Source organism: Nesoenas mayeri (assembly GCF_963082525.1).
Source record: "Nesoenas mayeri genome assembly, chromosome: 18".
Taxonomy (NCBI): domain Eukaryota; kingdom Metazoa; phylum Chordata; class Aves; order Columbiformes; family Columbidae; genus Nesoenas; species Nesoenas mayeri.
The window spans coordinates 10724609-10752544 of NC_137566.1; the positions used below are offsets into that span (position 1 = coordinate 10724609).

General features: G+C 42.4%; 1 protein-coding gene across 1 annotated transcript; it reads left to right on the plus strand.

Annotated features, from left to right (window-relative positions):
- Window positions 1-803: 803 nt before the first annotated feature.
- Window positions 804-27444, plus strand: QSOX2 (quiescin sulfhydryl oxidase 2; the record flags this gene model as incomplete). Its single annotated transcript, XM_080355850.1, has 12 exons — window positions 804-1044; window positions 4004-4104; window positions 4873-4921; window positions 6863-6968; window positions 7165-7255; window positions 8570-8715; window positions 9876-10019; window positions 12195-12324; window positions 14573-14695; window positions 16174-16324; window positions 20709-20897; window positions 23445-27444. The coding sequence occupies 12 exons, from the start codon at window positions 804-806 to the stop codon at window positions 23993-23995; spliced, it is 2022 nt and encodes a 673-aa protein (XP_080211976.1). The 3' UTR covers window positions 23996-27444.
- Between the last annotated feature and the right edge of the window lie 492 nt (window positions 27445-27936).

Genomic DNA, 27936 nt, shown 5'->3' on the forward strand with positions numbered 1-27936 from the left:
TGTTAATGTAATGGAAAATCTTGAGCTGTTATTTATAAATTAAATGTGACTTTCATGCTGTGGCTACAGCTTAAAAAGGTTCTAAAATCCATTACTAGCGCATGACCAATCTGAATTAAAAGGGGAGAGTTTCTAACATGCTCTTCAGCGCCCCGTGCCCGACGTGCAGCCTTTCAGCACATCTTCGGCTTTGAGGAGCAATGGCTCTTTCCTGTCGAGTGGTGCACTTTGGGAGGAAACAGTCCCCGATCGAAAGGTCATGTCATCTTAATCTCATCTCAGTGAAAAGATTTGTGGAGTTGAAACTTCTGTTTTATAGCAAATTGCCTCTTCAAACCAGCCATCAAGCTATTGCTACTGTTTCAACCTTGTTTTACTTTTTTCCTTACTCCCGGGCAGGAAACACAGCAGCAAAGGGTTTATTTGTGATGCGTCCCTGTTGCCAAGATTTGGAAATATATAGGCGATGAAGAGGGAAGGATGGAGCGGGGAGGGGAGGATGGCAGACATAGTGGCAGGTGGTTTGTAGGGGGCAGGTGGTTCGTGGGGGGCAGCTGACAACTGGTGTGTCCCCACTAGGGGCAAGGCCACGGCGCAGGGGTTGAACTGGAGAACAGCGGGAAACAGCGGCCAGGCTGCCAAAGCTCGGGGCCGCCACGGGGGGAGGAACCGAAGGGGGCCGGGTCCCGTTGGCTGCCCGGGCCCGGCGGGGCCGCCCGCCGCTAGGCCGCGTTGCCAAGGCCGGCGCGTTGCTATGGCGCGGCCCCGCCCCGCCCCTCGCCGCGCGCCGCTGGCGTCCCAACATGGCGGCGGCGGGCGGTGCGGCGCTGCCGGTGCTGACCCTGCTGCTGCTGCTGGCGGCGGCGGCGGCGGCGCGGCTGTACCGGCCGGGGGAGGACCCGCTGACCGTGCTGGCGGCCGGCTCGGTGCGCCAGGCGCTGCTCAACTCCTCGGCCGCCTGGGTGGTGCAGTTCTACAGCTCGTCCTGCGGCCACTGCATCGCCTTCGCCCCCACCTGGCGGGCGCTGGCGGGGGACGTCAAAGGTGAGGCGCCGGGGGAGCCCCGGAGCCCCGCACCGCGGAGGGCGAGCAGCGCCGCCGCCCGGCTCCCCACAGCCCCGCCCGGCGTGAGGCCGGGCTGCCCTGGGCCTGACCCGCAGCCCCCGCGGCCTCTCCCCGGCCGGCGGTCCCGGCGCTGGGCCGCAGCGCTGCCCGTGGGGCGCTGGGCTGCGGCGGGGCCTCGTCTCGCTGTGTCACCCGTGGGCTCCGGCCGTGGTTTGCGCGAGTGTCGCCCCTCTAGTCGCCGTGCTGGGGGGCACAGCCCTGGCCGCGCTGCCAGGGCGGCGCACGGGACCGGGCCGGGCGGGGGGGTGGCAGCAAGTCTCCAAATTAAAGGTTTCTTAGGAATTTAGGGGTTAAACAACCACCTCTCCATGCACCCGGGGATCCCGCTGCCGATTTACACGCCGGCATCTCTGTGTGCAGCACAGCGCTGGGGCACGGAGGGACGTTCAGACTGTAAAGTCTTCGAGGCAAGATCTTTATCTCCTGAAAGGTGTATAAAGAGACTCACATAGGTTAGAGGCCAAAGGAAAAATAAATATTGTGGTGTTGGAGAGGCCGTGCGTGTGTTTGGTTCGTATCTTGCAAGTTCAGTATAGGATGAATGGACTAGAAGGGAGAAGGAACTCAGGGAAATAATACAAAAATCAGGCTGAGAGTCAGATTTTCACATTTGTCGATTAGTGACTTTAAAAGTGTGCTTTCCACAGTCTATACTGAGGGAGACTTGCATCACTGTGTCTTAGTGTGCTCGGGTTCTTTGGCAGGTGCTGGAGTGTTTTACTCTATTTGTAGATTTAAGGTAAGGAAACAAACAGGCCCCTCAGGTATCGGTTAAATTCAGTAGCTCTGGTGGGGGGAAGACCTGAGATCAAATTGATAGCAAATGTGATGCTTAATATAGTGATTTTCAAAGCTTTTAAACTACTCTTAGTTTAGCGTTGCACCGAAGAGACATTTCCAGGATGGAGACAGCAGCTCTGCTGCATTTGCATGGTTTTAGTTTGAGAGGGAGTGAAGAGCTCTGACTTTTCTCTGGCAGCCTTGTATGTGTTAACATTTAATATGAAAATGTAGGTGCAGTATTAGGTTTCTTTGCACACAGGGGTTGTGCAAAGAAAGTATCTTCGTCATACGCTGTGATTGGTGTGTTGCTGTTCTGTAGCATTTCTGAAGTGGGAGGTTTGACCAACCATTTGTCCAATATATTCGTGTAATTTGTTGGAACTTGCTTGGCATAAACAGAAACAGTGTTGGTTAACGTATCGCTCATCTACCCATTTCATATCGTTTGTGTTAGTGTTTCAGAAATACTAATGCTATTTAAAATGCTACTAATACTGTTTAAAATTAATCAGCATTTAAACAGAAACAGCCCAGGCTACAGTGCTGCTGTAAGCTTACACAACCTAGACTGTGCACTCCAGCAATTTTTGCATCCTTTAGAAAGGAAAAAGCTCCTTTTGAAGCACAAACAAATGCTTGGCAGCTCACATCCCAGCTGGTGCTCTTTAACCCAAGTATTTTGCCAGAGCTGGGTTTACATTGTTGTGCACAGGCTATTTGCATGAGGTTCATGGGGCTTCTATTCATTGCGTGAGGAGGATGGAGACAGGTGGAAAAAGGAGGAGGAGTGGAGAAAGTTGAATGAGATAGATACCCAGAAGCCAAACTTTTTTTTTTTTTTTAATTTTGCATTTGATTTGATGGAATAGGCTGTTGTATCTTTTGTGCTCCTGTGAATACGTGCCCATCTGCTCCTCATGCTTGGAGTTACTCCTGGTGCCTGTTCAGCTGTTGGCACGTTCAGCACAACTGAAATTCTCCCTCTGCTGCCCCATCCTCCTCCAAACACAACCAAAGATCAAGCTAAATTTCAGAGGCAGCTAGGCGTGCAACTGTCAAACAGATCTTGAACTTGATGAAGCTTTCATGCTCTTTGCTATAAAAGCAAGTTTGATTTTAGTGCTTTTTAGATTTTATTGATACTTGGGAATTGCGGTGTACGTTCAAACTCTGCCCACAGCTGTTTCAATTTAGCTTAGCTTTAAAAAGTAACTGTCTAAGGAGTCTTTTGGAGTGGTTCTTGCTTAAAGTGATTGTTGCAGTAGAACATGGCTCAAAAAGATAACTTCCTAGCAAATGAGGAGGAAAAAGCTATAAATGAGTTGAAAGCTTTTACTGAAGTTATATAAGCATATTTATAGAAATACTTGAACTCTTGTGGTTATTGCTATGAAACGCTTGTAAAGGAAACTTACAGTGATGTTCAAACTCAACTGTTTAGCACTCTGGTTAAAAATCAGGTGTTTTTTGAGGTCTGTCAAATGTATTCCTGAACAGCACTAAAAGATAAAGACGGATTTCAGTAGACAATGTAGGAGCCTTGTGTTGCATGAGAGAATCGTAAGTTGGGTAAATAGTGAGTCCTTGTTAGAACACCTATAGCACAAAATGCATCAAATTTATGGTTTTGTAATTGACAACCACGTGGATGAGTAATGGTTGGATTAATTTTATTCAGTTATATACATTCTGTGTGCTTTATTTTATGAGTTTAGCTATTGGGAAAGGCCAGGGAATGCAATCCGGTGTCTTGTAAGTGTTGGGTTGGCCCCTGCTTCATCTTCCTGGGTTCAATAAAATGTCTTCGGCCCTGGAAGTGCTACATTGTGTGTTGGGATTATTCTTGTTTAGGTGTATTGAAAATACTGATGCAGCCAAGAAAAACAAGGAGGTTTTAGTTACTTTAAAAATCACTAGATTGTATTACACTTGAGGATAGGAATGGATAGCAAATGAGAATTGACCGAGGACTTGATTTTTATGCCATTGGAATCTATTGGAGCTCTGGGGTTGATTTCCATGGGAAGCAGGTTAATCCATCAGCTGGGATCCATGATTGCGTCTGCTGACAGTTAAATGATATCTTTGTTTTCAGACTGGGAATCTGCAATTCGAGTTGGTGTGCTGGATTGTGGGGAAGAAGAGAACTATGAGACGTGCAAAGAATATGGCATTCACTATTACCCAACTTTTCGGGTAAGTGGCACAGTATATCACCTCAGGTAAATCTCAGTATCTACCATGGTTCATGTTCAGGTCTAAGTGCAGTTTTTAACGTCTCTGTCTTTGTCAGTCTATATAATCACATTATTAACTGTGAGTGTAAGCAGAATGTGATGGATGGAGAGGATTGAATAAACTCTGTATGTGTTGTGACAGGAGAGGGAACAGGAGATGTTTCACTGTAGAATTTGTGGTGTTCTACCCTGATAGAACAATATATTTTCTTTTTTTTTAATCTTTCAAGTTTTGGGTGTGAATTGGAATGCACTCTTTATTAGACACTGATTTTTTTCTATTTAATTTTTTATAGCAGAAGGCTCCATTATATATCCTGTTTAACCACTGGAGGGAGTTAAGAAAATGTGAATAATGTTTTAAGTATATACAGAGTTGGTAGTACTGGTTTGGTAATCAGTTAATTCCTGTTTGTGTTAGTGTTTGCAGTAATGCATCAATATACAGTATTGAATTACGCATTGTGGTATTTTTCCTCTAAAAGCTGGCTTTATTGTATATCGGAGTTTTGACGGGTGCCTGTGAGCTACCGTCATATAGTTGAGAGCAGGTCTTTGGAATTCATGGGCTAAGAGGGAAAACTTCTGACCAGATAGATAAACATGTTTTGTAATTGGAGCTGTAAAAAGTAAAAACTCTTGAAAGCCACTTTGGTTTCCAAACTGAGCTCTTCTCTGATACAGTGAGTTATTTTCAAAGCAATAATACTTTTTTTCTCCCACATAGTACTTCAAAGCATTTACAAAGCAGTTTACTACTGGAGAAAATTACAAAGGTAAGAACATCGTATTGTAAGAAGTCCCCATAGCAGTTATCTGGTCAGCCAGGAATATGTCACACAATAAGCAAAATCCCTTTGCCTGTCAATTAGTTTAGACAGAGATGGGCATGAAATAGCTCTTTAAGACATGATACTACAAGTGCTGTGTGAAAATGGAATGTCAGGCAGAATTGTGAACAGGCAAAGCATTTGTTCAAGAACTTAGGGCTCACATTCCTCATTTTTTTGAAATGTAGTTCTTAATTTTCAGAAATGGTTAGATTTTTTTTTTCCACCAGACACCTCATGAGCATGAGATCAAATTTACTCAGTCTTTGACTTTGGGGCTTTTTGATCTGTCAGCCACTTTCCAGGCGTCCTGAGCACTATTCACATGTTGACTAACTGAAAACAGGCTTATCCTGTGTGTCTGACAGGATCACAGCTTGAGGTGGTTTATCTGGGGACAAAAGTAATGTTGTCTTTTCCAATGGATTACCACTGAAAAGGCCAGAGGTCAGAAGAGAGACCACCTGCACCATTAACCCTTCATGGAGAAGCAGACCGTAGTTGTACCTGTTACTTTTTGGTATTTGTGAGAGTTTTTTCTTTTTAATTCATTTTTTTAGAGCATATAAAATATTCTCACACTTGAGTTATTTCCACATGTTGGAACATGGCTTTGTTCGATAAGAATGATACACCTTTGCAGTTTTTAATGCACAATGATTATCCGTATTTCGAAAAAGGTACTGAAGATGCCCACGCTGAATATTGTGAAAATGAGCACAGGTTTAGAATGAAGCGTTGTTTGAGGAGAAAATCAGCAAGGCAGGCAGATGGTTAGATTTGGAGAAGTCTTGAGATTTTGTTAATTTTGGGGTGGGATGACAGCTTTTGAAATTATCTCATCACAACAGAACCACAGAATCCCAGAATGTCAGGGATTGGAAGGGACCACAAAAGCTCATCCAGTCCAGCCCCCTGCCGGAGCAGGAACACCCAGATGAGGTTACACAGGAAGGTGTCCAGGAGGGTTTGAATGTCTCCAGAGTAGGAGACTCCACAACCCCCCTGGGCAGCCTGGGCCAGTGTTCTGTTGCCCTCACTGTGAGGAAGTTTCTTCTCAAATTCAAGTGGAATCTCTTGTGTTCCAGTTTGAAGCCATTACCCCTTGTCCTATCATTGGTTGTCACCGAGAAGAGCCTGGCTCCATCCTCCTGACACTCACCCTTTAGATATCTGGAAACATTAAGGTCACCACTCAGTGTCCTCTTGTCCAGCTCCAGAGCCCCAGCTCCCTCAGCCTTTCCTCACACGGGAGATGCTCCACTCCCTCCAACATCTTTGTTGCCCTGTGCTGGACTCTCTCCAGCAGTTCCCTGTCCTGCTGGAACTGAGGGGCCACAACTGGACACAATATTCCAGGTGTGGTCTCCCCAGGGCAGAGTAGAGGGGCAGGAGAACTTCTCTGACCTACTGACCACCCTCTTCTAACCCACCCCAGGTACCATTGGCTTCCTGGCCACAAGGGCCCAGTGCTGGCTCATTGTCACCCTGCTGTCCCCAGGACCCCAGGTCCCTTCCCCCTACGCTGCTCTCTAATAGGTCATTCCCCAACTTACACTGGAACCTGGGGTTGTTCCTGCGCAGAGTCAAGACTCTACACTTTCCCTTGGTATATTTCATTAAATGTTTCCCTGCCCAACTCTCCAGCCTGTCCAGGTCTCTGGATGGCAGCACAGCCTCTGGCGTGTCAGCCAACATTGAAATGAAATCCAGCAGCTAAATCCTTAGTCCCTGTTCTTCAGCCAAATAGTGTTCTGTTTTTCAAGTCCAAATTTAAAACAAAAACCCGACACAGAAAACTGTGAAAATATATGTAAACCTGCATGTGAGTAATTTCCCCGCAGTTTTCTGTAGTGTTGGGGCTTTATTGTAACCTGTACTCAGCAGGAGCAGATCGAGAGCTGCAAACTGTTCGTCAGATGATGATTGACTTCTTACAGAACCACTCCCGAGAGCTGAGGCCGCCTGCTTGTCCGCCTCTGGATCCAGTTTCGTAAGTTCCTCGTTTAAAGTACGGCTGGTCTATGCTTACTATATTCATTAACTAAAATGTAGAAGGTCCTGTTAAAGATGAAGTAAGATTTATTCTTATCTTCACTTCTGCTGTGAGATTGTAAGAGGAAATGCCATGAATAGCAGTGGGTGTATTGCATTCTACCTGTGCTAAAGAGCTTTTCTTTTCTGCCCAGGCCCAGTGATATCACTTCTCTCTTTGACAAGAGCAGCCAGCGTTACACTGCAGTCGTGTTTGAAAGTAATAACTCCTATGTTGGTCGAGAGGTAACGTATGTGAAATTCTAATTCTCTAGTTTTCCATGTATACGCTTTAGGAAATTACATTCTAAATGTGGAAGCCTTTGGTTTTTTACTTCTCCCACCCCCCCAATAAAATATTTAATTTGGCATAATTTCACCACCTAACGAGCCTGCTGTTAGCTTAGGCAACTGTTACTTTTCTCTTCCTGCCAAGATCTAGGATAAGGAAAGAAAATAAATTACATAATTATCTAGACGTAATCTGTGTAGAAACATCCAATGTCTGTGAAATGTTTCTAATTAGATTTGATGCTGAGATGTCCCAGTTGCAGACGTGGAGGAGGGTTTGCTGCCAAAAGCGAGAATGACTTTGAGAAGCAGCTGCTTCCAGCCAGCAGTTTTCTGGAAGCTGCTGCATTGATACAAGTGGGCATTACTGAAAAGAGGAAAGGTGATGATTATACAGTTCTTCAGCATTTTATCGCACTCACTTTGGTTTTATTACCCGCTGTTACAGGGAAAGAACGAGTATCATCTGATTAGCAGAAATCAGCCTGCTTTCAGAAGAAAAAATATTTGCTAATGTTAGGTAGTATTTTAGCTTTGTAGAATAGTTTCGTGAAATGGAAAGTAACATTGTTTTCAAGTTTACAGTATAAGACAATATGGAAGACAATAGAAGTCATACCAGCTGAAAAAAGGAGGGCCACGCATTTATCACTGGTGAAGGGAAGGGTCTCTTAAATTACAAGAAGTTTGGAAGTGAGGAAAATGTAGCAAATGTAGTATTCCCCTGCAAGGGAAAAGTTCAGTGGAAAACTGTGAAACTGACAACAGGAAAAAGGCATAGAAGAGGCAGAGAGGAGTAGAAGTAGAAGAATGCCAAGCAGAAATGTAAGAATGGTGAGAAACATGGCAGGTTTGGTAGGTAAGAATGGAACATTTGAAGTTGTGGCACAGGAACATCGGCTAACAAACGGAGGTGAGGTGAGTAGCAAAAAGAGTGGGATCCTGAAGGATTTAGGAAGGGAAGGAAGGAGTATTTAAGCATTTTTGAAAGGGCAAATTTGCATTCCTTATATTTGAATCACCATATTTGTAGGTGCAACTTTGGCTCTAAGTGGTAAAGAACTTTAATAGTTGAGGCACCCTGATGTTACCGCCCTCTGCTGCCTCCTCCAGCCTTCGCTGAAGGTCACACTTTGCAAAGGTGCCCCCTCTCAGCTGCTTAATGATCCCCATAAAGGATGATGCACTTTACCTCTTTATGTGTCTTATCCTACAAGATCAGATATTCCTCGCACAATGTGTAATGCATCTCATGTTTTCATTATCCAGGTTATCTTAGACTTGATCCAATATGAAAACATTGTTGTAAAGAGAGCGTTGAATTTCGATAAGCCTTTTCTGGAGAAACTGGGTGTTACCTCGGTCCCTTCGTGCTATCTGATACATCCAAATGGGTCCCATGGATTAATTAACATGTAAGTAGTTATCTATCTGAGGAATATGAGGAGGTTCACTTAAACTATAGAAACAGTTAACATAGATTCCTTCCATACGAAGCGTGGGAAATAGATGATTTGAAGTAGTGTTTCTGACTGGAAATAAAAGCTCTAGGCCGATGTTTGTTGTTTGGAGTTTGATGCGTGGAGAGCAATGAGCTGGTTGTTCTTAATGAACCATTTAATATTGTTTCCTGTATTTTTTAATAAGAGACCTAATACCTAGGTTCCAATATAAGTTGGGGAATGACCTATTAGAGAGCAGAGTAGGGGAAAGGGACCTGGGGGTCCTGGGGACAGCAAGGTGACCATGAGCCAGCACTGGGCCCTTGTGGCCAGGAAGGCCAATGGTACCTGGGGTGGGTTAGAAGTGGGTGGTCAGTAGGTCAGAGAGGTTCTCCTGCCCCTCTGCTCTGCCCTGGGGAGACCACACTTGGAATCTTGTGTCCAGTTGTGGCCCCTCAGTTCCAGAAGGACAGGGAACTGCTGGAGAGAGTCCAGCACAGGGCAACAAAGATGCTGGAGGGAGTGGAGCATCTCCCGTGTGAGGAAAGGCTGAGGGAGCTGGGGCTCTGGAGCTGGACAAGAGGAGACTGAGAGGTGACTCATTAATGTTTCCAGATATCTAAAGGGTGAGTGTCAGGAGGATGGAGCCAGGCTCTTCTTGGTGACAACCAATGATAGGACAAGGGGTAATGGGTTCAAACTGGACCACAGGAGGTTCCACTTAAATTTGAGAAGAAACTTCTTCATGGTGAGGGTGGCAGAGCCTGGCCCAGGCTGCCCAGGGGGGTTGTGGAGTCTCCTTCTGTGCAGACATTCCAACCCGCCTGGACACCTTTCTGTGTAACCTCATCTGGGTGTTCCTGCTCCATGGGGGGATTGCACTGGATGAGCTTTCCAGGTCCCTTCCAATCCCTGACATTCTGGAATTCTGTGATTACTGTTGCTTACCACAGTTGCCTATTTATAACTTTAACCTAAATTGAACAGTATTTTATGTCACTTTGCATCAAAACGTAACATACCAGAACTGTAAAACATAGCCAAAGTGAATATCTTATTTTATAAATATTTGCTTTGGATATTCACTTAGCGTGAGATAAAAAGTAATCTTTACTTTGTCCATTTATATGCAGTTTGAAGCCTCTACGATCTTTCTTTTCTTCGTATTTAAAGTCACTGCCAGGTGTCAGAAAAAAACTCCTTTTGCCACTTCAGCTCCCTGTGCAAGAAAACAAAGAGGAGAGTACAGAAACCAAGGTGTGGAAAGAGTTCGATAAGTAAGTGATACCCTCGATTTTCAGATCAATGCTTGCTTATTAAAATTTGTATGCATTTTTTTCTTACCACATCGGAAGCTGTGCTGTAATTTATTATAAAATCCTAGTGCAGTTTGAGGTTTTACTTCGTTCCATCCCAGGTGATGCATCTTGAGTTGAACAGGTTGGTCGCTACCGACTGATCTGCTTTCTCCTGCTGAGTAAAATTGAAGGTGTTCATGCTAAATTACGGCATTGAAACAGAAAACAGGGTGTTCAGATGTTGCTTCAACTTCATCCATTTCTCAGTGTATTTGGGTCACACTTTGAATTAGTTTGATTCCAGCATCAAGTTACAACTTCCTTTAGAATTGTGAGCAGTGTTTCAAACAATTCAGAGGTGAAATTCTTGAGGGCTGCCAGTGCTGGGGTTTTGGCAGCAAACATCTGCACTGCTATGGAAGGAAACCTTTCCACCTAAAGTACTGTTAGATACTCGTCTTGAAAATGCCAAGGACTTATCGCCCCTTACCTGAAGTATATAGATCACTGATTTGAATTGTTGGAAACCTTCAGCAAGTAATCGGTGTCCCTGAAAAAATAAATAGTAAAATAAGCTATAACATTTCTGTAGAAAACAAGAATTCTCTGTGTGTATAATAGTGAAGCAGCACCCACCAAAAAGTGCTTGTCAAATGCAAGTATAATAGAAAACACTAAAATCACTGTAAAAGATGTTTATCATACCAAATCCATAAGGTTTATCTTCACCCTCTTTCTCTCTTTGTCTGCTTAAGACAAGGATGTGAAGGCTTTGCAGGGAGATAATCCCTCAGCATCTTTAGATGGAAAAGATGTAGGACTGAGTGCTTTCATTTTGTACTTATTTTCCTTCCATGGACACTATTAGTGTCATCTTTCCATGACTATTATAGAATCTTTTATATTAAACCTCATGTTGTCAAAACAACTTAGTTAAATTGAGCTGTTTTCCAGCAAGACAAAGTCTTGTTGATGTGAATCTTCAGTCCAAGTATCTTCTAAAGACAATCCAGTGGGAGAACCTCATGCATTCACACGGATGTCTCTATTTAAGAAACCTGAAGCAGAATTTTGCTGGTTGGTTTTAAATTTAAGTGAGTACATTATTAATTAAGGAGATAAGTTCAGAATAAGTCTGTGGGTTTACGTCATTAAGAATACAGATTATTCTGCATTTTAATGTGTTTTTCCTGCATGTTATTTAGAAGGTGGGGCCAACCAGTTTCTTAAATGATTGTTCTTTTAATTCTATCTGTTGTTAGAAATAGTAGTGCTGCTGAACTCTTACAGGAAGTCTTTGACTCTTTTAACTATATGAACTTCTGTTTGTTCCGTTACGTTGCTTGGTACATGCTGTCTAAGATTTGTACTGGGAAAGCATTGAAAGGATGTTTCACTTGGTGCATTAGTACTTTGTAAAGTGGTTTTTGTTGTTATGAAGATACCCGGTTGTGTGGAGGAACTCTTAAAATATTTGATTTGCTTTAGATGTTTTACTTGTACCTATCATAAGGTGCTTAATTCTGTCGTAAGAGTTGGTGTGATTAAAATTGGCTGTTAAACTTCTATGCAAAGAACCTACAGTACAACTGCTGCATTTGGGAGAGGATTTCTAGATATGGTCCTTTCCAACACTGGCCTTTTCCAGCCCTGTTTGCACTCCTGCTCTGTGTATCATCTACTTTTGTTCAACCAAAGTTTCCCTTTTTTCATAGCGTGTCATTTTGCTATTTGTGGTCAATCCTGAAGAGAAGCTATAATTTCTTTACACGAGCTCTTTCCGTGCTGCCAGTGTCAGGGTTATAATTTCGTTACAAGGTGAAGCTGACTAGGAGGCAACAACTTTAGTCAAATCTAGAAGAAATTATTATGTGTGGTTATGCTTCATTTGTCTAAGCTCCGAACAGAATGACATAGAATTACTCTTTTAAGAGAGTAGAGTGAAACTCATTGAACTTGACATTCACCATCCTAAGCACCTAGAGGAACCGCTGTGTCCGCCCATGCTGGTGTAGGATGTCCTGCAATCACTGCGGAGCGGCGAATGTGAAGGCTCTAATGACACCCACTATAGATCAATTTTACCTTCATGACTGGTGAGAAAATGAGCGGAAGAAACCTGCCACTTTCTAAGGTTATATATGTGTGTTCCAGGTCCAAGCTGTACATGGCCGACCTTGAGTCGGGATTGCATTACCTGCTCCGGGTAGAGCTCGCTGCGCACAAGGCACTTGAGGGAGCTGAGCTAAAGACCTTCAAGGATTTTGTTACCATCTCTGCCAAGGTATACACTCGTAGCCTTTGATTATTTGTAAGAATAAAGTGACTCAAACATAAAATTTATTATGTGACATAAGTCTCTCAAAATGTCTTTCAGAATGTTTAAATATATGCTTCCCCACTAGCTTAAAAAATAGTGTTGCGGGTTTCTTTAAATGTCGCTTTTGAGTGATTGTGAGACCTTCTGATGTGCTTGTAGGGTTGAAATGCATTTTAATTTAATCTTAGGGGGCTCAAAATTAAATAAAGCTTAAATAGTCTGCAGCATATTGGGCAAACACCGTAAATATAGTCCATTTATCAGATTTTCAGGATAAGTAGCTATTGTAACTGAGTGGGATTAAAAAACCTTTGTTTTTCATTCTTGACTTTTGGATTTTGTTAGTGCATACTTGACAAATGGTGTTTTACTTAGAGAGATTAGTCACTTCTGTCTAAATTTTTAACATAATTGAGGTATTGAATTTAACCAAGTATTTTAAAATAAGTGAGGTGTTTAATATAATTGAGTATTCAAAAAATCAAGATGCTTACATATAACATTTAGGTGAAGGGACAGTATGTGTAATATGACTTGAAAACAGTTGAAATAATTTAAAATGTCAGCCTACTGAAATGACCAATGTCTCTTTATATTTACTTACTGAGCAGCTATCACTTTGTTTTATTTTAAAGAAAATGAATCAATATGTGTTTAAGGGAATAATAGGACCTATATGAACTATTCCCAAATATCTGGATTTATCTGAAAATCAGACAGACCGTGTCTTGCCCCCCCGTGGCCATCGGAGGTCAGAAATCTCCAGCTGGCCTCATTTCTTTAAGAAAGTGCACTGGTAATCTTTCCATCATATTATCCCTGAGCCATCCCTGCTCTCCCCATGGCTCCTGGCCAGCTGATGCCGTTTTTCCCTGGCTGTCGTGCGGCGTGGGGAACACTCGCTTCCCATCACGTGCTCGGCTCCAGACACCGTGGGACACCTGGGGATTCCTGTCCTGGCTCTGTGGCTGTTATTGTAGTTCTCAGTCCTGATTCTCAGGGGTTTCCAGTGGGAAACTTTTCATACTCCTGTGCGACAGCATTTATGGTGATAGTAAAATCACAGAGGTCTCTGGTTCCCAACGTGGGGAGTTTTTATTGTTGTGGATTTAGTTTTTTTGGCAATTGGTGCCACAGTCTATTGTTTTATGAATACCTGATGAGACTGATATCTACCCCAGATACTACTGTATTTTAGGTAGAAATGCGTGATATTCTGGGGCTCCCACTGGAGTAAATGCATTCCCAGTGTGCCCGCAGTAGTTCAGAGGAGTGCTGCTTTTTTTAGACTATTTAAGAGTCCTCTTTGAACACAAACAATGCACAGGGTCCCTTATGTTAGATACAATTAGCAAAGGGGAGCTCCTGCCCATTAGATTTGCATGGTATCAAGTGAGTGGTCTATGAATTAGAGATCTTATCGACAGCTGAATGACGGCTGCAGAGTGACTGGTGTATGTATAGCATGTTCTGTCATAAATGTAGCCAATACGGGGACTTCATTTCCCCATGTGTTGAAATACTGTTCCCTCTGGAAGGGCACTTAGATGATGGTACATGTACTCTACTTAATTGTATAGTAGTTACAACCATCACTAAAGCAAGACAGCATTTCTAGTGTAAAATAACAGCATTACCTCTGATTTACAGTTCCTCACCTTCACCTGCCAGACTGACTTCAAGTTGCAAGTTAAGGAAGTCATTATTTCCAAACCGCTCTGGAAATCACTGTTACACATATGAAAAGGAAAATACTCCTCTAGATAAGCAGCATAACCTACATGTACAGAAATCTGTACAAATATATTGTAAGAACTAATTTTTGTGATTAATCTTCTGAGAGCGAGAAGGATTTCAGCCTCTCTGATGCAGTTCGGTCTTATGCTCCATCCTGAGCTAAACACTGAGCTGAATTAACTTAGTGCAAAATTCTATGTAATCTGTCAAAAGTTGTTCTGTAGCATTTCTGCTGTTGAGTAGCTTCATTTTACTGGTTAACATTTTGTGCATGCAACTCATTAAGTTTTGTAAGCAAAAGTTAGCGTGAGATTGCTTTTTACTGAAAGCAGAACAAGTAATTAATTTGCTCATAACAAAAGCAAATCTGAAGCGTTTTAAAGACAGGAAAAACACATTTAGATAAAGATAAAAGTGTCTTGCTGCTAATGAGATTTGTGCTTTAAAATAAGAGTATTTTCTTCTTTTTTCACAGCTTTTTCCTGGCCGTCAGCCTGTGGTAAAGTTGTTAGAGACCTTGCAAGAGTGGCTGGTGAGCCTTCCATTAGACAAAATCCCTTATGATGCTATCCTGGATCTGGTCAACAACAAAATGCGGGTAAGCTGTTACTAGTTGCCACCATAAAATACAGCATTAGGAAAGGATAAGATTCTATATAAATCTAAGACATCACTTACTGATGGTCCCTCGGTCATAATGGAGTTATAAGAAGGTTAAAATGAAAACAAAATGAAGTCATTACTAGAAAAAAAAAAATCCACACGAAGGAATTGAAATGAGAGAATTGAAATACACAATCCTGTCTCAGTTTTATAATGAGCGAGCAAGCGCTAACACGTACGTGTTCCTGAACGTCAGCTTCCAATGATGCAAGATTGCCAGCAGATATTTTGGTGTCGCCATTGCGTGCTGTGCCCACTACCAGTGGGATTCTCCTCAAGCCCTCCCATATCATCACCCAAAACTGGAAGGAGGGAAGAGAAAATCACTTGAGCCCCAGACTCTTCTACCATCCGTCCCAAGGCTTTGAAATCTTTTTTCATTCCCGTCAGACTGCGGGATGCAGCTTCTTCCCCACCTGTCTGGAAGACCAGCAGTGGGTAGTAGTCCATTGGGTGCACCAGGTTGGGGACCATCCTGGTGATGTCCCTGATCTGGGCTCCAGGTAGACTGCACACTTCCCTACGATGAGGGTCAACTCTGCAGATTGGGCCCTCCGTCCCTCTCAGAAGGGAATTGCCTGCTATAATTACCCTTCTTTCTTTCTTATCTGAGGCGGTCTTGAGGCGTGGGGTCAACTGCTTCTTTCTATGTGACCTCGTAGGTGGGCCTTGCACCACATCCTCACCTACCACCTCTTCAAGATCCAGGGCCTCAAACCTATTACAGAGGGGCACCTGGGGATGCAAAGCAGGTAGGGAGGGTGGTTACCCACGGCCCCGAACTGGAACCTGCTTCCAACCTCGTCATCTTTGCTGTCCCCTACCTCTGCCCGACAGCAGCAGGGCAGGGGCTGTCTCAGGTCTTCTCCCTCTGCCCAACAGGGCAAGGGGTTCGTCACCTTTTGGTGGGTAACCCCTGGAGCCTCTCTGAGTGGCACGCCAGGGAGTTAATCCACCAGTCGATTCCTTTTCACACTCCCTGATGGTCCTCAGCATCTAAATCTTGCACTGGATTTTAGGTGTAATGGATAAGTAGTGGTTTTGTCTTAAGAAGGAATAATAATGGGTTCTACATCTTAGCCTGTTTGGAATTCACCACTGTTAGTCATGTAGATCCTGCTGAGTAATACGGAATTTTTAATGTGCCCAGGGAATCTGCAGCTCTCAGTTTACAGTAGGATTTGTGTTCATACTGTACTTAAAACAATCTTTACAAGTTAAGCTACTCAGTGTATTGTCAGACTAATTAGACATTTGTAATGTGCATTTTTAGTAGGTTTGACATCACTGACTGTATGTTTTATACTGTGGATCACATCAGTTCTGAGGCAGGATCTGCTGTGACTACTCTGATGTTCAGTAGTGTATTTAGGTCTTGGAGCTGCATATATCCTAAATGGTTTTTTTTCCTAGATTTCTGGGATATTCCTCACTAAGAAAGTCCAGTGGGTGGGATGCCAGGGCAGCAGACCAGAGCTGAGGGGTTACACCTGTTCCCTTTGGAAGCTGTTTCACACCCTGACCGTCCAAGCTGCGCTGCGACCAAAAGCTTTGATAAATACAGGTGAGCAGCACTTAGGCGATTCACTTAAAGGACGAGACGAATACGTGCAGCGGTTCTGCTATGCAGTAGAAAAGTAACAGACAAGAGCAAATTTTTTTGTGTGTACATGCTCAGTTAATACATTGGTGGAGGTTTTCGAGGCTTTGAGGGTTGTGCCAGCAGAGGTCAGAGCTTTGCTGCGGCAGAAGGCTGGGAAAGCAAGGCTGGCAGCTTGTCCTTGCTTCCAAATGTGCTAAATAAGGTGTGCGGCCCTAAAGATGTGAGCAATAAAGCAGAAGAAGGAGAGAATTTCTAAGACATTTTGAAGTACCTGAAAAGGGATGAAGATAGCTCAGGTTCCCTGAGCTTGCACTGTTAGTTTAATTTGAGAAGACTGAGATTTAGCTGTACAGTTTAATAGCTATAAAAGCCGTGCAACCATTAGCCAATCCTCTAATTTCATTTCTTAAATACCAACTGTTATGACTGTGGATTTTTTCAGCTGAATGTACCTAGTGTCCATTAATCTGTGCTTATTTTCAGACTTGCAGCATCTTGTGAAGCAGAGTGTTAATATTCTGGTGATGATTGCTATTTAAGAAACATCCTGGATATATAATCTATTTCCCTTGCACAATGGAAATAGAATTACTAATACTAAAATATTGACCTTCATATGTTTTTATTCATGCCAGGACAGTGCTTTGTTTGGTTATAGTGCTATTTAGTTTTCATTTAAAGCCTTTTAAATGCCTTTTCCAAGGAACAGAAGAGTGCTAGATGGACTGTTAATAGGTCATAAAACTCAGAAATGTGCAATTTGTTGGTTACTGATTATTAAAAAAGTTATTTCAAGTTATGGATCCATACATTTGTCCAGCATTACTTGTAATCACACTGACAATCTCTCAGTTCTTCACATTGAATCTCCTGCAGAATAGGGATTTTTTGTTTTGATAGCCAATCATCAGGTTGTTGATTTTTGTTTCTCTCTTTGTTTTGTTGTATTTTGGTTGTTATTCATGCGATGGTAGGTTGAATCCCTTTAATTTAGCACTGTGTGAGTTTGGGGTTTTTTTTGTACTGGATGATATATTAACCATTCAACAGGATCATGCAAAAGTTACATTTCCCCTTTTGTCCCAACTGCCAAAAGTGTTCTAATTAAATGTTAAAATGTTCTTGATATTTAACTATACAAAATCGCACCTTTAATTGCTCCCGTGTTTCAAGCGTGAGCTCTAGTCAGCCTGAAGTTAAAAATACATTGTAGAACCTGAGAACTCTTTGGCACACTTAACCATCGATTTAAATCGGGGCAGAAATGTGATGATCACTTCTTATGGCGAAAGAATTGGGTCAGTCTGAGACTGTCGGATTATGTCTTGGGAGGTTTTCCTCTCCTTATTGCTTGTTTAAATCCCATCTACTAAAAAGCATGATGTACTCCCTAATCCTGCCCACCACAGGTAGGGTTTTATGGTTCTTGTCCACTTTAAAGATTAGGGTTACCCTGAATTGCAGTAGTTTGGGAGGCAAGAGAAAAGGAGGATTACACGATGATACATGGCAGATGTTAATAGAAGATTCATCTCTGGGCTGATAAAAGAAAAACAAACAAAATGAGCCATTTTGCAATTGTTTGTTTTCTTTCGAAAGCAGCTGTATTTTTCTTGATGGTTTCCTCTGATCGCAGGCCCGGCAGGCAGCGCCAACTCGCTGTGGCTGTCTGGAGAGAATGTGTTTATTGGTTTATATTTGACATGTTTTCTTGTTGAACGGCATAATGTGAACCTGCAGCGGGATCAGCTCGAGGGAGTCTGAAGCAACTGAACGGAACTGCTCCCATCATAGGGCGTATAAAATCATTGTAGTGATCTAGTCCTGAGCACGCTTAATTACATGAAATGTGTTTTTAGGTAATCGGATCTGTTGACGTGAGACAGGCTGTGCTGCCATCCGGAGACCTGGACAGGCTGGAGAGCTGGGCAGGGAAAAAATTAATGGAATATAACAAGAGAAAGTGTAGAGTCTTGTATCTGCGCAGGAACAACCCCAGGTTCCTGTATAAGTTGGGGAATGACCTATTAGAGAGTAGCGTAGGAGAAAGGGACCTGGGGGTCCTGGGGACAGCAAGGTGACCATGAGCCAGCACTGGGCCGTTGTGGCCAGGAAGCCAATGGTACCTGGGGTGGGTTAGAAGGGGGTGGTCAGTAGGTCAGAGAGGTTCTCCTGCCCCTCTGCTCTGCCCTGGGGAGACCACACCTGGAATCTTGTGTCCAGTTGTGGCCCCTCAGTTCCAGCAGGACAGGGAACTGCTGGAGAGAGTCCAGCGCAGGGCAACAAAGATGATGGAGGGAGTGGAGCATCTCCCGTGAGAGGAAAGGCTGAGGGAGCTGGGGCTCTGGAGCTGGACAAGAGGAGACTGAGGGGTGACCTCATTAATGTTTACAGTTATCTAAAGGGTCGGTGTCAGGAGGATGGAGCCAGGCTCTTCTCGGTGACAACCAATGGTGGGACAAGGGTGACAGAACACTGGCCCAGGCTGCCCAGGGGGTTGTGGAGTCTCCTTCTGTGCAGACATTCCAACCCGCCTGGACACCTTCCTGTGTAACCTCATCTGGGTGTTCCTGCTCCATGGGGGGATTGCACTGGATGAGCTTTGGGGTCCCTTCCAATCCATGACATTCTGTGATAAAAATATTATCTGGCTTCTTTTTAATCTGTTCCTGAATGTGAAAGACCTCCCTGCAAAATGAATTTTCAAGGCCGTAACATTACACAAGAGAACAAATATAATTAAATTTGCGTATGGATCTCTGTTCCTCTATGAAGAGGTTATTTGCTGGTAGTTACTTGCTGTGATGTTGTTGTTTTTCTCTGAATACGAATCTTGCCACACATGGCAAAACTGCGTTGCCTGAAATTCGCTTCAACTTTCCAAAATTATTTTTCAGCCTTTCTTTTAATACTGTAATTTAATCTGCTTTAATCTCATAGCTTTTATTTATACATGCCTATTCAATCACAGATATTGAATGTCTGAGTAGAGATTGTTTGCTTTTTATTATTTCTTTTTGGCTTTAAAGACACTTTTTTTTTGCTTCCACGCTTAACAATATAATGTCATTGTTGTAAATAAAGGTGTTGATGACAGTCTTCATGCATTTCTTATCTGTGTAACAGATAAGTACTCTGATCCTTTTGAATAGGTTTTGTTGAGGAATTTTTTTCCCTAAAAAACAATGCACGTATGGAGGGTGTATGTGCTACCAGACTGTTCGTTATTTGCTACCAGAACAGGACAGTGAGCAAAGCACCATAACTCTTCACTACAGAACCTCCAAAACCTGCACTGTAAATTACTCAGGGTAGAGGTGGTTCAACTGCAGGGGTCGGTAATTTGATCAATCTGCTTCATAAAATGCGTTTCGTTTGACAAATGTGTGTTTGTGGTAACGTATAGTACACTTGTAAGTACATTTTGGCATAATTTACTAGGTCAATTAAGCATGAATCAGAAAATCCCCGAGACAGAGATGAAACCATTAGGATTTTAACGAATTATATCAGGTTTTCAAGCCACTTACAGACATAGGGACTACCTCCTGTCACAATAAAGGCCCAGGACAGAGTTCTCAATCTATAGAGATCTTAGCTTACTTCTGAATAAAATAGTTATTTTTTTGCACTATCTTTAGTGTAAAAGTGTAGATGTTACGGAAATAATAATATATTTGTATGCATTCTAGGAGGAATTCCTGAGTTACTCTTGCAAGTTCCAGTGTCGCTAAGTAGCTATTATGTGGTGCATTCAGCGCCTGCCAAAAAAGCCACAGCGTTAATAACTGTAATGAGATTCTGGTGTTGGGTAATACCTCCAAGTTACGGAGTAACAAACTATCGCTCACCTAACAGTCTTTGAAACCTTATGTGTTGAAATAATTCCATCCTAGTCGTGCGTGATATCCCAGACAACCTTTAAAACCAGTATGTTTTGGAATGTGCTGTTTGAGATGACATTAAACTCTACATTAGAAACCAAGTTATTTGGCAGTGAATAAATACGTCTCACCTGAACTACTTGGTGACACTATTAAATATGTATTTTTTGGGGGAGGGTTATTTCTTCTAAGAACTGTGCGAAGCTTTTGATCCCTCTAATATCTTTGTACCTTGCTGAGGTGGAGGTTCTGTGTGATGGCATGTGTGCTGTGGATATATTGAAATTATAAAAACAGCTGATTTCTTATATCTAAATGGAGATGTAAATTTGCTTGGAACAAGAAGGCAGCAATATTCCCTTTCCTTTTCCCATGGTTGACTTTTATATATGTTAAAGTGCATCTGTTGAAGCTGCATTTGTCCGGATGGTGCTAAATGCATCTATCGTTTGTCTGCCCAGGTCTCGAGGACAACCCCCAAATAGTCCTTCAGATCATGCGCAGATACATTCAGCACTTTTTTGGGTGCAAGGCGTGCGCTCAGCATTTTGAAGAGATGGCGAAAGAGTCCATGGATTCTGTGAAAAGCCTGGACAAGGCTGTTCTGTGGCTCTGGGAGAAACACAACGTGGTGAACAACCGGCTGGCAGGTACGGAAAACCTGGCTTAGGAAAAGCCACTGAAGGTGCCTGAAAGACAATGGCACAGTTTATACAACGTGGTTTATGTTTGAACGGAGAGAGGTGCAAATCAGGCTCTCTAACAGGAGTTTAAAACAGCAGTAACTGTTGGTCCAGCTTGATATTCCTTTATTAAATACTAAATATTAACTACTGGCTTCAACAGACTGGTGGACAAGAAAGGGTACTTGAGTATGGAGCAAAACATCCCAATCAAATATAATCCTAAAGAGCAACACTCTGACCTGTGTATGAGTGAGAAATACACACTTGATCATCCTCCGGTAGCATCGTTATCTCTTGTGATATATAATGAAAACCCATCATTCTCAAAGATACCATTTCTTCTGAGATTTCACCTGTTGCTTGATGAGAGGTTCTTTCTGGAGTACCAATCAAAGCCACTTCAGAAAGGAGCAATACAGTTCACCTACTTATCAGCAGATTAAAAAAAATAATTAAATTTATTTCTGTAACAGTCTAAATAGATGCTAAAACATGTCTTTGTTGTTTTTTCTGGCAAGATGCTGTACAGAAAATGATGATAATTGAACAGGAGGCTTTCTCAGGATAAAAGAGCCTAAACTATTAGCAGATCAGCAACTGAATAACATAAAATTACAGTATGAAGAAAATCTGTTCCTCTGCTAGATTGCTATGTTTTCAGTTAGACTAAAAGTGCTGCTAAAATACTGGTTGTATTTAATCCGTTCTGTTATGGGGATATCAAGTAACTAAAGCACTAAAGAAAATTGGTTTCTCTTTGCACTTAATCCCTGTCTGCTGTTATGGATCTGTGTAATGTAGCATTGCTTACAATTTAAATATGCTATATTGTATTTATATTACGGTTATGCTGAATTCCCAAGATTTATGAAGTATTAAATACTGTTGTGAGTATAAACAGTTTTATCTCCTTTCTCCAAGGAGAAAATAAGTAAATGATGAGGTGTTCAACACAAACATCCTCTGCTGTTTGTTGGTAGTGCCATGGTGAGCGCAGCCAGAGCCCGTCCTGGTGACTCGCAGCCGCTGAGCAGTGGAGCAATGTGCTTATTTACAACATTAACTTATTGGAAACCTCACATGGATATTGATTTAGATGATGCAGTGGCCAGCTAAAATACCCTTTTAGGAAGAAGTAGAAACATACAGGAATAAATAATAATGTTAAATTAGGCTTTTTAAGTTTGCTAAAATTTCTCTTTGGGACAGTGACTTATTTTAAGCCTTAAAAGCTGCGTCTGTATTTCTGGTAATATATTTTGCTTCCAATGAGAAATGGTGTTGGACTGGGCAATGAAAACACGGCGCAGCCTTCGGGTGCGTGTCAGAGATCGTTGTATATGGCTCTGCCCCGTTCAATCCTTTCCTGTTGCGTTAGATTGTACAGAATTTATAGCATTCTTCTCTTTGGCCGGAAAGCATCAAGTACAGCAAGTTTGCTGTTTGTAATCTTACCATAAGATGTTTTGTTTCTACAAATCGGTTAGCGAAGGATCGTTCTTTAAGATATCTGAAATGCAAACTTGCTCTCTTACTTATAAATATCAAGGAGACGGATATTTTAAAGCATCCTTTGAATCCCTAAACAATATTTTGCTCAGAATCACAAGGAAGTTTCCTGCCTTTAAAAAGGATTTTAAAAATGAAGAAGAATCTATATTTATTTCTGGAATATTTTAAGCTTCACTGTACTAATAACAAACAGCTAAACAAATGAGCTTTTTTACCAGGTAGAGATTTTGGTGGTATAAGTTGTCTCCATCCACATTTTAAGATGTTATTTTATAGAGCGAAGTGCAGCACTAATAGTGTTCAGCTCTTTGCCATCCAGGCAAAAAAGTGGCCAGAGCCACGAGCAACCAAAATGTTAACATTTGGTCTAATTCAAGACAGCGTTATATATTGAAATGCTGAAAAGCAAGCTGAAAAATACATCTTAAACATGAGAACAGTTTTTAAAGTACTGAAAATAGTTTGCCATAGTAATAATGCAAGCTATGAAAAAGCAAGCTCAGGATGGGGTGGTTTAAAATATGGAAAAATGAAAGTATCTACAAGTCTTTGGCCTTGAAAGAGCTCAGTGCAAACCAGGCTTTGGGATTAGAGAGCACTGAGCGCAAAAGAGCAGTTTGTTTGGAACTGCAATTCAAATTAACCCCTGAAAGGCCCAGATGGTCGTGTTTTCATGCCTTCTGAAAACACAGCAATGGTAGTATCTTGTCGTATTAGAATTTGAATGCTACAGGGTTTACTGAGGGAAGTAATTTAAGATTTAGTGTTTGTATTTTGAAAGAGGAAACAATATTTCAGAGTAGAATTGATGCATCCATAAGGAAACGTCGATTTCCAAATTTGGTTGCGATTGTCTTCGGTTTAATACAAACATTCTTGTGCTGTGGACTTGTTTTGCCAGTTTATGAATGGAAAATACCATCTGTGGTTCCCTGTGAAGAGTCGATGGTTCAGCTTTCCTACTTTGTTCACTTGTGATTGTTTTTTCCTCCCATTTAGGTGATTTGACCGAAGATCCAAAATTTCCCAAAGTTCAGTGGCCAACTCCAGATATTTGTCCTGCGTGTCATGAAGAAATTAAAGGATTACATAGCTGGAATGAAGCCCAAGTTCTACAGTTCCTGAAGTATCACTACAACACTGAAAATATTCTATATAAATACACTGAAAGCCAGACTGACCCCAGTGAAACCGAGCAGGGAGATCCAAGGGAGGTGAAAGACAAAAGCCTACTGAAGAATCCGAGTGGAAACAGAGAAAATAAGATCCAGGATAAAGAAAATGTAGCCGATTCAGAATCGAAGGTGTTCGATAAGCTCATAGCAAATCACGGACCCGCCAAAGAGAGCGGTAAAAGTGCGGGGGGGTCCGCTGGCCTCAAGGAGACGAAGCAGGCGGTGTCGATCCTGGGGATCGGCTTCTCCAACATCGACATGAGTCTGTGTGTCATACTGTACGTGGCATCATCCTTGTTTTTAATGATCATGTACTTCTTTTTCCGAATGAGATCTAAACGGTGGAAAGTGAAGTATTACCGCTCGTCTGTATAGAAGTTTAAATCGGAAACAGAGTTTTCGTTGTGGCTGTTCAGTACCAGATACAGCTTTAATATTTATGATCAGGGATTTTATACAGTATTCCTTGTTTAAAACCCCTTTCTGCCCAAGCCGTTTCACAAGTGTTCTAGCTTGATACGCGGAGCTGCCTGTAAGAACCCTCATCTCTAGCACCATAAATGTCACTGAAGTAAGCATGACGTTTGTCAGTTAAGATTTTTCCATGACTTACCACCTACATCCGTTACTCATTTTCAGAGTAAACGTTACATTATGCAATCGACTGTGCCTGGTTTTAGAAGGAAATTGGATATTGGTTTGTGTACTTCAAGTGGTTTTTTAATCTATCCAGAGCTGATTTACCTGCCGGAGTACTGAACAGAAATGCTGTTACCTTGGCTGCTTCATTTGGAGAAGCAAGAATTCCTTTTTCTTTTTTTCAGGAAACAAGAGTCCTATTCTGATCAATTCTAAACCTACATGACTTTCTCAAATAGTATTTACACTGCATATTTAAAGTAGGAAGCATTACACCTTCAGATAAGTCTTCCATTCTCCCCTGTGTTCCAGCTGAGGAGTGTGTGTCTCTGCTAGGATGAGAGATTTAGACAGTTTGTATTCAATAAGCAGCGTGGCTGCGATTGCTAATGCTGGCGTCTATTTTAACGGAGTTTGATGTAAGCAAGGACAGACTCGGACTCTACTGGATGTGTTGTTGGAGCATTAGATAACTCACCTCACTCATTTAGGAACCAGAAAAGTAGCTGAGTAATGACTGTGTTATCCAGATGGAAGCCAATTCTGTTGAGCTCCAGTAAAGGGAAACACTGTTTTTAGTGAAGAAGCCTGAGATTTGCATCAGCGTACCAGAACAAATTTACACACCTGGAAGTACTAAGTTTCTGGTGATGTTGGATAACTTTGTCACTATATCATAATTGTTCTTCCTGTGAGGTGGCATGAACACTTCACCGGGCATTCCCGGCTGGGAGCTCACAGAGCATCCCCTGGCTGTGCAGTATTTAGGAGAACAGCCCATTTCTCTTGCTGGCGCTTCTCTGTTTGGGTCGAGAAGGGTTTGACTCACGGCTCCGTCCTGGGATGCGGCAGCACCTGGGAATGCGGCGCTTGCCGTTGCGGGTCTGTGTGGACTCCTGGCTGGCAGCAATTAGAAGAAACCATGAACCCGCTTATAAAATTACCATTGGGAATAGGAGTTCCTTTCTGACCCTGGCTGGGGGAGATCATTCACGTCCTGGATAGTGAAGTTTATAATCCTATCCAATGTAATTGAGCATGTTCTAGTTATCCATTACCTAATCTTTAGTTAATCCTAATAGGTTTTGGCCTCAATGTTTTCTTGTGGCGGTGAGTTCTACAGATTAATTATGTTATATAAAAAGGCTTTTCCTTTCAATTCTACATTTGCAACCTTTAATTTAATTGAGTGTTCCCTAGCTCTTCTGTTACGCGAGAAGGAATAAATAGTCTCTGGCCAATTCATTGTATTTATACTGTTAGTGTGTCCTCCTCTTATTTCCATCCTAAGTTCTAGCATTCAAAGTTTAAAGCCCAGCAACAAGAATGTTCTGAAAGCACAAAAACTCAACGGGGATATTTTTTCATACTCAAATCTGGTTTGTTCACAAAACCGAACGTTTCCAACATAAGTTTCAGCAGCTTCCAATTGGAATAACAACATGGAGCTTCAAAGATTTACTGTCCTTTTTTCCTTGAGTTCATCAAAATAATATACGTATAAAGTAAGAACCTTTGGTGGTTATTGTAAATGTGTGTCATTCACATGACACTGTGAGTCTGATGTAGGTAGAGGCGCATTATCTGGGGGGGTTTTAAGGCGTCTTCGCTGGTAATTGTGTGTGATTGCTCCAGTGTGAGCAACATGGCTCCTGCTTTGTCTGAGAAGCTGGAGGTGGGACCGGGAGCACCTGCGGCCACCTCTGTCTGCTTGTGGCTTTCATTCTATTGAGTCATGTCTGCGACATTAAGTCAGTCTGTGCTTTTTAAGGGCTCTCACTGTTCAAGAGTTCTGCCACAAGGAGCCACCATGGGTCTTCATTTTCTTTAGGAATTTGTCAGAGTCCCCACAATTACCTTTACAGCACCTGGGCTTGAGTATGAGAACAATTTGTAAGTAACTACAGAGATAGAGAATGGGTGGTGAAAGGTCCAGGCTGGGTCATTGGTGCCACTTTGCACTGATTCCAGTGAGAGGTCCCAGGAGGAGGTTAGTTAGGAAAGGCCAGAGTTTCCAAATTTAGCTTTGAAAATCAGACATTTTTAGGTGACCTGACTCATTCTGGTTATTTTCCTATGTGTATGAAAACAAAAGGCTTTGAAGGTTTGTACGGATGATTTTGCTGTTACAACAGCAGCAAATGTGGCTCTGGAATACGGCATTTGTTTTGCTACATGCCATTAACTTTCACGGTACTGTGACCCTGCTGGAAATGTGACAAAATGAGCCAATTCTCAAGCCTCCAGTGCTCTGGGTTTGTTTCTTAAGAGTGTAAAAGCGTAAAATCGGGATGTTGCTGATCCATGTTGGTGCTCTGACTCCGTTGCCAGTTACCTGGCCGAGGCTTTCACTCCAATTGCGAGCAGTGACCTCATCTGGAAAACTTCTCTTGACTTTGAATTCAGTTGTATAAATCTTCATTTACTTGTTCTTATTTTCTGTCTTTATAATGACAAACTACATCCTTTCACATACCCTGACGTGAAGATGTGTCTGCAGGGGAATGTGTGGCGCTGCTTTGCTGCGGCGCGTTGTTGGCGGGTGAGCTACAAGAAGGTGTTTCCTTTTAAAATTGCCTCAAACCACCATCTCCTCAGCCCTGGAGGTTTTATTTGTGTCTTGTGTTGTACCACAGGAGTCTCTGCGATGCCACTTGCATTTGTGGCTCGTACCACTCTGGCGGCCATCATTGCCGAGGAGGATTTCTTGGCCCTTTGTAATTCACGGAGCCTTCTTTGCTCTTCAGATGCTTTCAAAGAAGAAATATTAAACCTGCATAGAAGATGACAGGAGTACTGTGGAATGTGCCGGGACAGAAAGAAACCTACAAAGTGCTAAAGCAACTTAATGAAGTTATTCTTGAGAACACTTAATTTTTGATTTGCAGCAATGTATCTGTCCTGCTATTCCTGCTTAGAACCGGATGAGACCTCCCGTTGTAGCAGGAGGTCTGAGGTGTCTCCTCTGGGTCTGTACGTTGCATATGAGGTGTTGAAAATAGTCAGTGTAACAGTTCAGTAATTTAAATGTTTTATTTATTTTCATTCAGTAACTTGACATTTTCAAGTATGTTCTGTTTTGTTTGGGTTTTTTTACTCAGTCTCATACCTCTCTAGGAAGGAAAAGTGACCGTTTTGTACTAAACTGTAAACTAATGTGCTTGTTTAAAATAAATTGCAAACATTTGGGCAAAGTGCTGTGGTTTGGCTTTTTACCTGTGTTTTCAAGTTCTTTTTAGCTAAGCTGTATTGCAAGGATGGCTCCTGCACGTCCCTTTCAAACCATATTGGTCATTTTATGTGGGTACTTCATTTTGAAAAGTACCTGAACAGGTAAACTTTGACTCCAGTTCTTTCCCTGTTATCCCATAACTTTACAAAATGTCAGTGAATGTTCACGGGATTAATGGAAGGGGCTTTTGTGGAAACCTGCTGAGGTGGTGTGACAATGCGAGGGACCCGTGGGGCTGAGAATGTGATGCTGTGCAGCGCTGCCACGGATGGTCCATCCGCCACTGTCCCCATCCTGCACAGCCACCACTGCCACCCCCTGCCCGCGGAACAGCCACCAGCACGCACACACTTCCTTAAACTGCTTCTGTAGAGGATCAGACTAAAAATCCACTTATAAAACTGAGCTTAGAAGAGTCCATGTGGGTCATCACCTGCCTCCCCCT